Genomic DNA, 12,849 nt, shown 5'->3' on the forward strand with positions numbered 1-12,849 from the left:
AAGGGCCAGACATTCTTACCTCTCATTCTCTGACTAACATTGTGGTTGCTATATTAGTCTAATAGCTTTATGTCTATAAAGTAACCCCGTACGCTACATAACCAACTGAGAAGCTACCACAGGTCCAAGTGAGAATGTTTCGCAACATTTGTGGGCTTATTCCCTCAAACACTTGTGCTACTGACTGGTTCTTCTTGGAGACTGGTTGCATCAATCCCTCTGACTTCATGTGTGTGCATTTGTGCAGATTTTTCCGGGTCCTTTGATGGAGGAGGATGCTCTTTTCTTATAGTTTTTCGAACCAAAAGTACATGATGTTTCTGGAAATTTTCTTCTTGTACCTGCCTGAGCTAATGAACGGGTTTTGAGGCTGCCTTCTGAAAAACAGAGTTCACTTCAGGAAGAATGTTAGTGCCCACACAGGGCAAAAAAGCTATTTATCTTGATCATCAGTCACATCCCTGTGAAGAGATGGTCACAAGACTTGGGTCGTCAATGGCTGAATTCTTAGTTTTGGCTACAAACTCGGGGACAAAGGTAAAGATGCTACTCCATCCCTTAATACGACTAACAATACATGAGATTCTGTGGAGTTCACCTATCTTTGCTGAAACCCAAGCAAACAATAAAACTGACAAACGTGTCAGAGCCTTGTTGGACACTTGCCACAAAGGTTTGTGCATGGCCCTTTTTTAAGACTTATATATTTTAGTGATGTTCCAGGCAGGAGGTATGAGTTCTCATGGAGGGCAGGATTGCTTGAAGCCCCTCATGAGCATAGCCAATTCTCACAGTGCAGAGAGGTTTAAGCACTTCTGTCAAAAGACCTGGCTCAAGGCTAAGCAATAGTCTTTCACCACTGAAACTAAGAGAACCTTCTATACGCAAACGTAGAAAGTCAGCTACTAGCTGGATATAAGATCCTACTGGATAAGTACCCCTTCTATGACACCAATCACAGAAGATGACTGACTCAGTGTCAATAAAATGAGCTACTTGAGTAGAAGTAATATGAACAAAAGGTGGGGTTCATAGAAATAAAATGAGTTTCATTTGATTTGAACAGTAATATACAGTATTCCCATATAATATACTGTACTATTTTATACAGAAAATCGAATTATATCTGACAAAGTAAAATCTTATGCATTACCTGAATGTTATTCCTAATATGTCCTGAAGTATCCATGCCCATGGTTCTTTCCTCATGACAACCCATGCAATGGGCAAGCTAAAGGAGAAAATCAGCAACAAGATCTGTCTGAACTCTAGTGTGCCTCTTACAATATAAATGTTGAAGTATGGCGTTCTGAGGGAGGAAAAAAGAAAATTAGTCAATACAAGGTTAATAAAACTGTCTGGTTAAATTACCTAATAATAACAGCCTTGGATATCCTTACAATAACATGAAAATAACTTAGTCTTGCAATTATCCTCATTTATAATTACAGCAATCTATTTATGTATCACATTATTAATTCAACACATTTAGGAAAGATTTATATGGGCAATTTAATACTAAAAATTATCTGTAATAAAAAACAGACATCAAGTAAAAAAAATTGATGATTGAAAGCTTTCTTAAGAATATCACAATGTTTGAAAACGCAATGTACTTTGGGCGAGTCAAATTCTTACGTAACCTTTAATCTCTCATGTATTATGACCGTGATCTTATTCTGCTAACTGATTTCAATAGCAGAGTATGCATACCTAGTACAGTCATTACATGGTATAATTCTAAAGCTGTGACTATGAGAGAGGGATGACTCTGAGACACATAAGAAGCTATAGAGAAGCAGATATTGGTAGTGATCACCAGCTCCTCATTGCCACACTGAAATTAAAACTGAAAGCACCCAACAGAAATGCAGATAGAATACTGAGGTTTGACACAACTAAGCTTTTATAAGATGATCACAGAGAAAATTTTGCAATTGAATGTAGGAATCGATTTGCAGTCTTAGAAACTTTAGGAGACGAATAACAGACAATTAATGAAGAATGGTGTGATCGTCGTCGTCGGCGCCCACTCGGGTCCGAGTATTGGGTTCTGTCGTTAGCCATCAGCCTCCTATCTGTGGGGTGGGTGCTTATGCCTGATGTGGCTGTTAAGTCCTAGTCTGTGGTGAAAGAGTCGCGGACAGTGTTCACAAGGGAGGGTAGGTGGTGGGCGGGGCTGTTCTAATCGCTCTCTCCTTCTTGTCCTCCTAGCCTCCTCATTTTGTCACCTCCTCTCCTCGAAGTCCACGGTGCCATGGTGTACTGTACTCCTCCAGGTTTTCCTGTCCCTGGCTGTTTCTTCCCATGAGGAAGGATCGATGTCAGTTAGAGCCAGGGTGCGCTTTAGTTGATCTTTATAGCGCATTTTCGGGGCTCCTCGTGGTCTGGTGCCCTGGGTTAGTTCTCCGTAGAATATTTTCTTTGGGAGCCTAGATGGATCCATCCTATGCACGTGTCCTATCCAGCGGAGGCGGTGGTGGATGATGGTGGCCTCCACGCTGGTCAGCGAGGCACGTTCTAAGACTTCAATGTTGGTGGTGTGGCTCTCCCAGGGGATTTTCAAGATCTGCCTCAGTTTCATTTGTTGGAAGCGTTCTAGGATTTTAATATCGTTTCTATATAGTGTCCATGTTTCACATGCATACAGGAGCGTGGAGAGGACTACTGCCCTGAACACCATTATTTTGGTGGTCATTGTCAGTGCGTGGTTGTTAAATATGCGGCAGTTGAGTCGGCCAAAGGCGGAGTGGGCTGCCCTGATCTTGTTCTCCACGTCCTTTTTGCTTGTGGGATCTGATGTTAGGATGCTCCCTAGGTAGGAGAACTGGTCCACCTGTTCTAACGGTTGGTCATTCACTGTGGTATTGAAGTTGGGGAGCATCATTCCTGGTGGATGTTGGACGAGGGTCTTGGTTTTGTCTGAGTTGACTTGCATCCCAAAACGTTCGTAGGCAGAGTTGTATGCATCAGCTAACAACTGCAGGTCCTCTGCCGTCTGACCTGGGGTGGCATTGTCGTCAGCATACTGCAGTTCTCGCACTGCACACAAGGTGGTCTTGGTTCTGGCGCGGAGTCTAGCGAGGTTGAAAGCGCCTCCATCCATGCGGAAACGTAGTCGACTGAGGATGTGTCTGGGGGAATCTCGTCGAGCATTGCTGCGGTGTATAGCGAGAAACACTTTGGGGCCAGAACACAGCCCTGCTTCAGGCCGCCGTTGATGGGGAATGGGTCTGAAAGAGAGTTCTGGTGGCAGACTCTCCCAACCATTCCGTCATGGAGGGCACGCACCAGCTTGACAAAATCGGGTGGGCAGCCATATCTTTTGAGGACAGCCCACATGGCAGGTCGAGGTACTTTGTCGAAGGCCTTTTTCAAATCCCAGAAGATGAACATTATGGGCTGTTGTTGTTCGAGGCTCTTCTCTTGTAGTTGTCGCGCACAGAAGATCATGTCTATGGTCCCGCGGGAAGGTCGTAAGCCGCACTGGGACTCTGGCAGGACGTCTTCTGCGAGAATAAGGAGGCGGTCAAGGAGAATCCGAGCGAAAATCTTACTCGCGATGCTTAGTAGTGATATTCCCCGGTAGTTGTTACAGTTCTCCCTGTCTCCCTTCTTGAAGATGGTAACGATGTTTGCATCGCAGAAGTCACTGGGGGGGGGGTCTTGGTCTCCCATATTTTCAGTATAAGGAGCATCAAACGGTTCCTCAAGCCGGGGCCACCGTGAGTGAGGAGCTCCAACGGGATGTTGTCTGGCCCTGGGGCTTTGCCGGGCTTCATGCGCTGCAGGGCCTTGTTGAAGTCATGGATGGAGGGTGGTAGTGCCATCCAGTGACGGATGGGATGCTGCGGGGTCATTCGCAGGAGATCGTCTGGGGTGTCTGCTTGGTCATTGAGGAGGTTCTCAAAGTGAGACCTCCACCTGGCCAGGATGCCCTCGCTGTCGGTGATGGTCGTGGCCCCATCCGCGTCCTTCAGGCTGCCCACTGATGACCGTGTGGGACCAAATATTTCTTTTGTTGCTGCATAGAAGCTGCGCAGGTCACGTTGGTCAGCGAAACTTTGTATTTCTGCAGCTTTTCTTTGCCACCAGGTGTTCTGGGCTTCACGGATACCTCTTTGGCAACCAGCTTCAGCCACCTTGTGAGCACATTTGTTAGCTGCTGTTGGTTGGTTTTCCAAAGTCAGGCGTGCTTGTCGTTTGGTTTCAATGAGAAGAGAGATGGTAGCATCATTCTCATCAAACCAATCCTGCCGTTTCTTGGTGGTGTAGCCTAGTGTTTCCTCCGCGGCACGGGCCATGGCGTTTCTGAGGGTGGTCCAGTGGTGCTCGACAGTGGCCTGACCCACAGGGTCTGCGAGGTATTGTTCGCAGGCCTCCTTGTAGTTCTGTGCAACCTGTGGGTTGCGGAGCTTCCTACAATCAAAGCGTTGGTGTGGTACGCTGTCAGGTGCCCTTCTGGGTGGTCGTAGGGTCGTCACGGAGAGTCGGGAGATGAGGAGTCTGTGGTCCGTCCAGCAGTCGTCCGCTCCGGGCATGGATCGGGTGATGCGGACGTCTCCTCGGTCTCTGGCTCTGGTCAGGACGTAGTCCAGGGTGTGCCAGTGTTTAGACCGTGGGTGTCTCCATGTGGTCTTTTGTCGCTTTGGTAACTGGAAGATGGTGTTGGTTACCACAAGTTGGTGTTCTGCACACAGACCCAGTAGGAGTTGGCCATTGGCGTTGCAATTTCCAATGCCATGGCGGCCGATGATTCCCTCCCACAGGCGATGGTCTTTGCCTACTCGGGCATTAAAGTCGCCAAGCACAACGAGCTTGTCATTGGCGGGCACTGCCTGGATGGTGCGGTCGAGCTGGGTGTAGAAGGCAGCTTTGTTATCATCGGTTGAGGTCCTAGTCGGGGCGTAGACAGAGATCAGGGTGAGATGTCTGTCCCGCGTGATGGGGATGCGGACAGTCATCAGGCGCTCACTGATGGCCTTGGGAGCGAGGTTGTGCTGCTGCACTAGCTGGGAACGGATGGCGAAGCCGACACCGTGGATGCGAGGCTCCTCTAGGGCCTTGCCTTTCCAGAAGATGGTGTAGCCTGTTCCAGCTTCCCTGATGTTGCCCTCTTCGGGTAGTCTGGTCTTGCTAAGAGCCGCCACATCAACATTGAAGCGGGCTAGCTCCTTGCAGACGAGGGCTGTACGTCGTTCCGGGCGGTTGGTGTTCGTCACGTCTTGGAGGGTGCGGATGTTCCACGCACCTAAGGTTAATATTTTTTTCTTGTTATTTCGACCGCATTAGTGGGATGTCCGCCAGCCGCGGTGAGCTGACCAGACGGGCCTATAGGCCCTCTCCTTTATTTTAAGATAGGCAAAGGCTAGGAGAAGGAAAACTCCAAAATCAAACCAAACAAGACCCCAACGGCGGAGCTTCCCAGCGCCGGCGGAAGAGGGCAATGCCTGTCGGGCAGGCAACAAGGCGGGCCTTGACATAACAAGAACCCGGCAGCCCGATGCAACCAACATCGGAGAAGCCGCCTGTCTCATATGTCTTGAGCCGCAGTGAAAATAATGTGGGCCAAGTGTGTGTGCATGGCCGTTGCAAAGCCACGACCACCCAAAACAATATACCTAGCTACTGGCATTCTGTCGTTTCCTCCACCCTTCTTCATCTCTTTCTCACCATCATCATCATCATCACCACCAGCAAGTCCTGAGGCGATAGCACCGTGGGTGAAGGGGGCAGGCCTGGATAGCTGGAAGCCCTTAGCCCACGACTGCACTCAGGCGGCGAGTCTAAGATTCAGTCGCTCTCTGGTGACGGTGCCGTGACACCAGAGTTCGGCAGCTGGACCCGTGACTGGGCTGGCCTATTGAGGACACCGCAGCCCACCCCACATGGGGAGGCCCCTAGAAAAGGTGGGGTAAACATCGGACACGGCAAAATGGTGTGATATTAAGAATATATATCAGTCAGTTGGTAGTGAAGTCTGGGGACATGCAGTTACAAGGAAAAAACCATGGATATCAAATGATACTTGCGATACTATAAAAAGGAGACAAAGACAGAAATTTATTGTTAAAAGTTTTCAAGGAAGTAATAAAAATTACAAGGTAGAGCACTCTAAGTATTCTAGTATTGATAGTGAAGTCAAAAGAAAAGCCAGGAATGACTACAGAATATTTAGACAGGAAAACAGGTAAGGCTGACAAAGCTATGAATTCAGGTGGTGGCTATGGTGTAAGAATCGCTCACAGAATTATTAATGAAATTTCTACTGGGGCAAAAAAGAAGCAGCATATACCCATCAAAAAGAGATGGATCTGTAAAAACAACAGAAGATGAAGAAAGGCAACATTGGGTGGAACACTTTAGTGAGGTCAAGAATAAGAGATATGAAGAGAATAATTTGATTGATATACCTGAAGCTGAGGAAGACCTTGAAGGACCCATGAATGAATTCAAGTGTGTTTGAAGTCAAAGCTATCATTAAAAAACTCTAGAGATGGAAATGATGGAATAACTGCTGAGATGATAATGGCCGAAAATAAAGCGACTCCCAGAGTTCTTACATGATTATTAAATAGAATGTCGTGTAAAGAGGGAAACCCTGATGAATGGGAGCTAGGAGTGTTGGTGAAAATGACCAAAAAAAAAAAAAAGATCTGACTGATTACAATAATTATAAGCATAACACTTACATCAGTTGTCATAAAAATATATAGTAAACTCATTCTAAAGAGACTAAAGAGAAGGGTTGATGAAAAGCTGAGAGATGAACAACCAAGACTTCAAAAAGGTAGAAGTTACACTGACCAAATTTTCATTTTAAGACATGTGGTACAACAATGTGTAGAATATAGAAATCAACTTTTGTGGACTATGAAAAGGCCTTTGATAGTGTGCATCAGCCAGTTTTGTGGGGTCCTGCGATATTATGGAGTTTCTCTTAAATACAGTGGAACCTCTACATACGATCTTAATTCATTCAAGAAACTGCTTCGTATGTTAAAACAATCGTATGCTGGAGCAAATGTTCCCATAAGAATACACTGTAATTTGTATAATTCGTTCCACACCCCAAAAACCTATAATAACTCCTTAATAAAATACTACATATAATTACACATAACAATAACATAATTGCATATGAAAGAAGGATGTAAAATAGATATTCATAAAGAAATAATAAATAAAAAATGTGTTTTCATTGTCACTTTAACTTAGAGACAGGCCAACGCAGGTGTAGGATTTGCTACCCCAGGAGGAGACGGACGATCGGCGAGAAGGTAGACATGGTGTTAACATGTTCTTTAAATAAATTCTCTCTCTCTCTCTCTCTGTCTCTTGTTCTTCTTCACTGTTAGTGTTAGAGACATCTATTAATTTTTTCTGAGAGAGAGAGAGAGAGAGAGAGAGAGAGAGAGAGAGAGAGAGAGAGAGAGAGAGAGAGAGAGAGAGAGAGAGAGAGAGAGAGATTAAACAAAAATGTGTTGTGTACCTATGATTTTTAACAGCGTCGAGTTGAAAGACAATTAAATGTAACTAAAAAAGCAATATCAGCGAATCTGAATTCCTTTATTAACTAAAACAAATATTGATACAAACACACTTGTGTGCGTATGCACAAACACACACAGGTGTAGGAATTCTTACGCAAGAGACACGATCGGCAAGGAGGTAGAGATGGTGACTACGATAACGTACCGTAACTTACATTACGGAAACTTTAATCTAACTTACCTTATTTTTTTTTTTTTTATATTTCATATTTTTTACATTTTTTTTTTTCTTTGGATTTTTAATTTACATCACTTTCAGTGACGAGTTACGGTAGATTATCGCAGTCACCATCTCTACCTCCTCCCCGACCGTCTGTCTCTTACTGCGTAGCAATTCCTGCACCTGTGTGTGTGTGTGTTTGTGCATACGCACACGAGCGTGTTTGTATCAATATTTGTTTTAGTTCATAAAGGAATTCAGATTCGCTGTTATTACTTTCGTAATTACATTTAATTGTTTTTCAACTCATTGACGCTGTTAAAAATCATATGTACTCTAAACACATTTTTGTTTAATCTCTCTCTCTCTCTCTCTCTCTCTCTCTCTCTCTCTCTCTCTCTCTCTCTCTCTCGGAAAAAAAATAATAGAAGTCTCTAACACTATAACAGCGAAGAAGAACAAGAGAGAGAGAGAGAGAGAGAGAGAGAGAGAGAGAGAGAGAGAGAGAGAGAGAGAGAGAGATTTTATTTAAAGAACATGTTAATGGTGTTTAGAGAGAAACAGAAAAAGAGAGAGGACTTTTTTAAAAGAGCTTGTTAATGCTATCTTGGTTTTCTTTGCTTCACTTTTTTCTTTCTTTCTGCTCATCACGCTGGCCCTTCTCACAAATGATCGTTGCCATCAATCTATTTGTCCTTTATCTCTATCAACAAAAGCCATTCTATCTCTTCCAGGGTATTGCTACGATGTCTTGTAATAATGGTGATCCCCTTCGATGGTTTATCTGCTTTAATGGCTGCCTTCTGCTTGATGATCGTCGAGATCATAGGCCTATTCCGGCCATATTGTTTAGCCATATCACTCACATACACACTGCTCTCATGTTTTTCTATAATTTCTTGCTTCAATTCTAATGAAAGAATTGCCTTCTTCCTTTTCTCACCACTACCTGTACTGAAACTTAGCTTCTTAGGCAACATGATTATAGGTAAAATCAAAAAGGAAAAGTGAGAAAAGGAAGAAAATAAGCACTGTTAATAACAGACCAAACAGAGGACAACACACGATACACACAAGAACAGAGAACAGAGCATTTGACGCTCAATGGCGTCCCTCTTACATGCTGCCATCTACTGGCGTAAACAAGATCTACATCGGATGTTGGAGCATTACTTCGGGTGTCGAGACAAAAATTTGATGGAATTCTACTTCGGATGTTGGAACAATCATACGTAAAGACAATCGTATGTAGAAGTTCCACTGTATGTAAATTTCATAAAGTCTGTTCATGAGCATATGTCAGTGGAGTCCTATCAAATGAATTTCCAGTGAACAGTGGAGTACACCAAGGGAATGTGTTGTCACTTTTGTTGTTTATTCTCCTCATGGATTTTGTAATGCATAGAACAGTTGGGGATGATGGAGAGGGATTGGACTGGACTGGTAACAGGAAATTAGCTGATCTAGAGTATGCTGACGGCGCTGTCCTTATTAACAGAACACCACTGGACTTCCAAAGCTTGCTTAACAGAATGCATGGTGCTCGCGCGCAGGAGACCATTGGTACTCGCGCGCGGAAGATCGTCGGTGCTTCCACGCGTAAGAATGTCGGTGAGCGCGCGTGCGGGAGACCATCGGTTCCCATGCGCGGAAACTCGTCGGCGCTCGCGCGCGTAAGAATATCGGTGAGCGCGCACTCGCTTAAGACTATTAGTGAGCAAGCTCACGCGTGCGAAGGTAGCACTAGTAGGTTGGAGGGTCAGCTGGTAGGTTGACCAAGAGCAGGACGATCAGGAACTGGGATGTGCCCTTTATAAAAGTGCGAGCATCCACCGATGGGACCGTAAGCAGGTCTGCTTTAGAGTCCAGGACCGAAGTCCTTCGCTGCAGCGCAAGGTTGCGCTGGTAGATTGGTAGGTCACTGAAGGTCTGCTTGATCCTCCGAGGAGGTGTCTCTATGAGAGGCTTCTCCCGCGAACGAGAGAGGTGACTACTTCGTAGAAGAGACTTGAAGACACTTGTGATGACGCCCCTTAGGGCCATTGGATCAGCAAGCTGACCTAATCAGTAGCAATCCTCCGAAGAGGAGTCTCTGAGTGGCCTCTCTCGCGAACGAGAGAGGTGACACTTTGTAGAAGAGACTCGAAGACACTCGTGATGACGCCCCTTAGGTCCGGTGGATCAGCAAGCTGACCTTAGCAGTAGCGATCCTCCGAAGAGGAGTCTCTATGAGTGGCCTCTCTCGCAAACGAGAGAGGTGAACACTTCGTAGAAGAGACTTGCCAAGACTGTGCTCCACCCCTGAAGGAAGAGAAACTCAGCAAGGGGGGAGAGAAGTCTGGCCGAAGGGCAGCAACAGCAGTCTGAGGCGATGAGATTCTTTTAAGGTATGGGAAGTTCTCCCTGTGAAGGGAGAGAACAACCTCACACCTTGGGAGGAAACCTCCCTCGGAAGCGAAGTTGTCCAACCCCTGGAGGCGAACTTCCTTTAGCGTTCTAAGATGATCTGAAGTGCTGGCCATGTTTTCACCGGAGTACTTCTAAGAGAAGGGATGACGCCCATGACGACGTCCTCTGAGGGACGGCAGCGGCAGCAGATTCCCCAGGCATGAATAGGACAGCTCTGCTTCATTAGCACTCTTTAGTTGAACGAAGAAAAACAGCATAGTTAACTGGGGAAATTAAATTAGATAATTATTAAACAAAAATTCCCTAAGGAGGAACTCCGAAGAGGAACCCCGAGGGAATAACATAAAATAAGATTTAAGTATGCGCCCTTCCTTCCCCAGATGACATCCACGGGAGAAGGGGGGGAGCGGAGTAACTGTAATAAAAACAAAATTATAATTATTTAAATCTAAGAATATTCACTAATAGTGAGAACCACTGACTCCCCGAAGGGAAGTGTTCCCCATGGAGAAAGCTGAATAGTTAAAATACAATTAGATTTCACTAAAATCATTGAGACAAACAAACGGAACAGCAACCTAACCTGCACACGGGAAAGGAGCTTCCGCAATAGTACGTTGTTGTAGTAAAGGTGAACGACCTCGAGAAGAGAGAGACCGTAGTCAATCTACAAAAGGCCACATTCCCTTCGCTCCGAATCCAAGTTTCCCATAGGAAAAGAGGAAAAGGCGAAGACAATAGTTGAATGAAGAGGGTCCAGGTGATGACGAATCCCCTGCGGCAGCCGAGTTAACGGATATATACCAACGGGAAGACCGATGGACCAGAGAGGGAGAGGCCGTTCCCCACGAAGTTGAACTGTGCTGGCCTTGCTACTACGCAAGTGTCGTTGTCGTATATCACACACACAGCACAAAAACTGAAAAGGAAACTTACTACATTTCTATACACATATACAGTGAACCCTCGTTTATCGCGGTAGATAGGTTCCAGTCGCGGCCGCGATAGGTGAAAATCCGCGAAGTAGTGACACCATATTTACCTATTTATTCAACATGTATATTCAGACTTTTAAAACCTTCCCTTGTACGTAGTACTGTTAACAAACTACCCTTTAATGTACAGAACACTTAATGCATGTACTACAGTACCCTAAACTAAAACAGGCACAAATATTAAAGGTGATTTTATATCATGCATTTCCTAAACATGCTAAAAAGCACGATAAAAAATGGCAACCAATGTTTTGTTTACATTTATCTCTGATCATAATGTAGAAACAAACTGGAGGTAGAGCTTTGCTTATTACCCAGACATATTTCCCATACTTTTCCCTTAGAACTACATCACATCTTCCTACTTTAGATATATATATATATATATATATATATATATATACTGTATATATATATATATATATATATATATATATATATATATATATATATATATATATATATATATGTGTGTGTGTGTGTGTGTGTGTGTGTGTATATATATTTATATGTATACACATATACATACCTACATATATACATAAATACATGCATACATATATATATATATATTACTGTATATATATGGGTTATGGAAAAAATCCGCGAAGTGGTGAATCCGCGATGGTCGAACCGCGAAGTAGCGAGGGTTCACTTATACATAAACATTAGGAATGTTTATATATATATTTACAAGTATAAGAAAAAGTAAGTTAAAAGACAAAAATTAATGGCAGTCCAAAATAGGCGAGGATAGAGAGAGGAAACAACCATTCTCGCTCCAAGCCAAAAGTAAAGTGAGCTCAAGCACAGGTGTGTGTGTGTGTGTGTGTGGGGGGGCGGGGGGGGGGGGGGGGGTTAAGCAAGCTACCCTCCCCTACCCCCACTAACTAGCAGTGTGGGTAGTAAACACTCATTAAATTTTAATGGCTCGTCATTTCAGCTACGCCGAAAGTAATACCCCTATTAAATAGCGTGGTTTGTATTCCAGTTACGGAAAAAATGAAGTTTATAGATTATTTTGTAATTAAATATAATAAAATAATGATCATAATTAAGTTATCATAAAGGTACAAACTTACAAAAACTGGAGCTATTTTATAAAAACATACGGGGTAGAAGACATTCACAAACACTTTACAACAATCCTTTTTCATATAACCAAAACACTACTGCAGACTCGATAATTATATAAAAATTTGATATTACACAACTTTCCTTAATTAAGTATTGATGGGTCGAGCTCGACCCGAGGGTATCTCAGAAATAGCATATGGAAAAGAGCTGAGATGAAATGCGTCCTCACCTGACTACTGCGCACACTGAGCTGAGGTCTCGCAGGTCGATATCACTCACAACTAATACGGAGGAAAAATTATGGCCAAAAAACCAGTTTTTTTTTTTTAAACCTCGGGTTGTGTACAACCCACCGCACCTATCCAGGATTAAACAAGATGTCATTGTAATTGGTCGATAGTTTGCTGCTAAAAACTTATCCTTACCCGTTTTTAAAAAGGCTAAAATAATGGCTAGTTCCCAAACACTTGGATAACTATGATCATGCCATATTCTGTTAATAATGCTTAAAATAAATAACTTGGTATTAACAAGTACATGTATAATAACTGCATAGGGAATTCCACCAGGTCCAGGAGCTGTATCATTACACATAGCAAGTGCAGAATCAAATTATCTTTCAGTAAAAGGATAATTGTATGACTTCCCTTCCTGT

At 43.8% G+C, this 12,849-nt stretch overlaps 1 protein-coding gene across 4 annotated transcripts in view; it reads right to left on the minus strand.

Moving 5' to 3' along the window:
• LOC137650100 (signal peptide peptidase-like 2B) overlaps positions 1 to 12,849 on the minus strand; it is a 407,178-nt gene that overhangs the window by 319,148 nt on the left and 75,181 nt on the right. For all 4 annotated transcript variants that reach the window (XM_068383206.1, XM_068383205.1, XM_068383207.1 and 1 more), the window contains exon 8: positions 1,154 to 1,309. In XM_068383206.1, the coding sequence (XP_068239307.1) occupies positions 1,154 to 1,309 (156 nt within the window). The remainder of the gene's footprint in view (positions 1 to 1,153; positions 1,310 to 12,849) is intronic.

The sequence above is a fragment of the Palaemon carinicauda genome, chromosome 11 (assembly GCF_036898095.1).
Source record: "Palaemon carinicauda isolate YSFRI2023 chromosome 11, ASM3689809v2, whole genome shotgun sequence".
Lineage (NCBI taxonomy): Eukaryota > Metazoa > Arthropoda > Malacostraca > Decapoda > Palaemonidae > Palaemon > Palaemon carinicauda.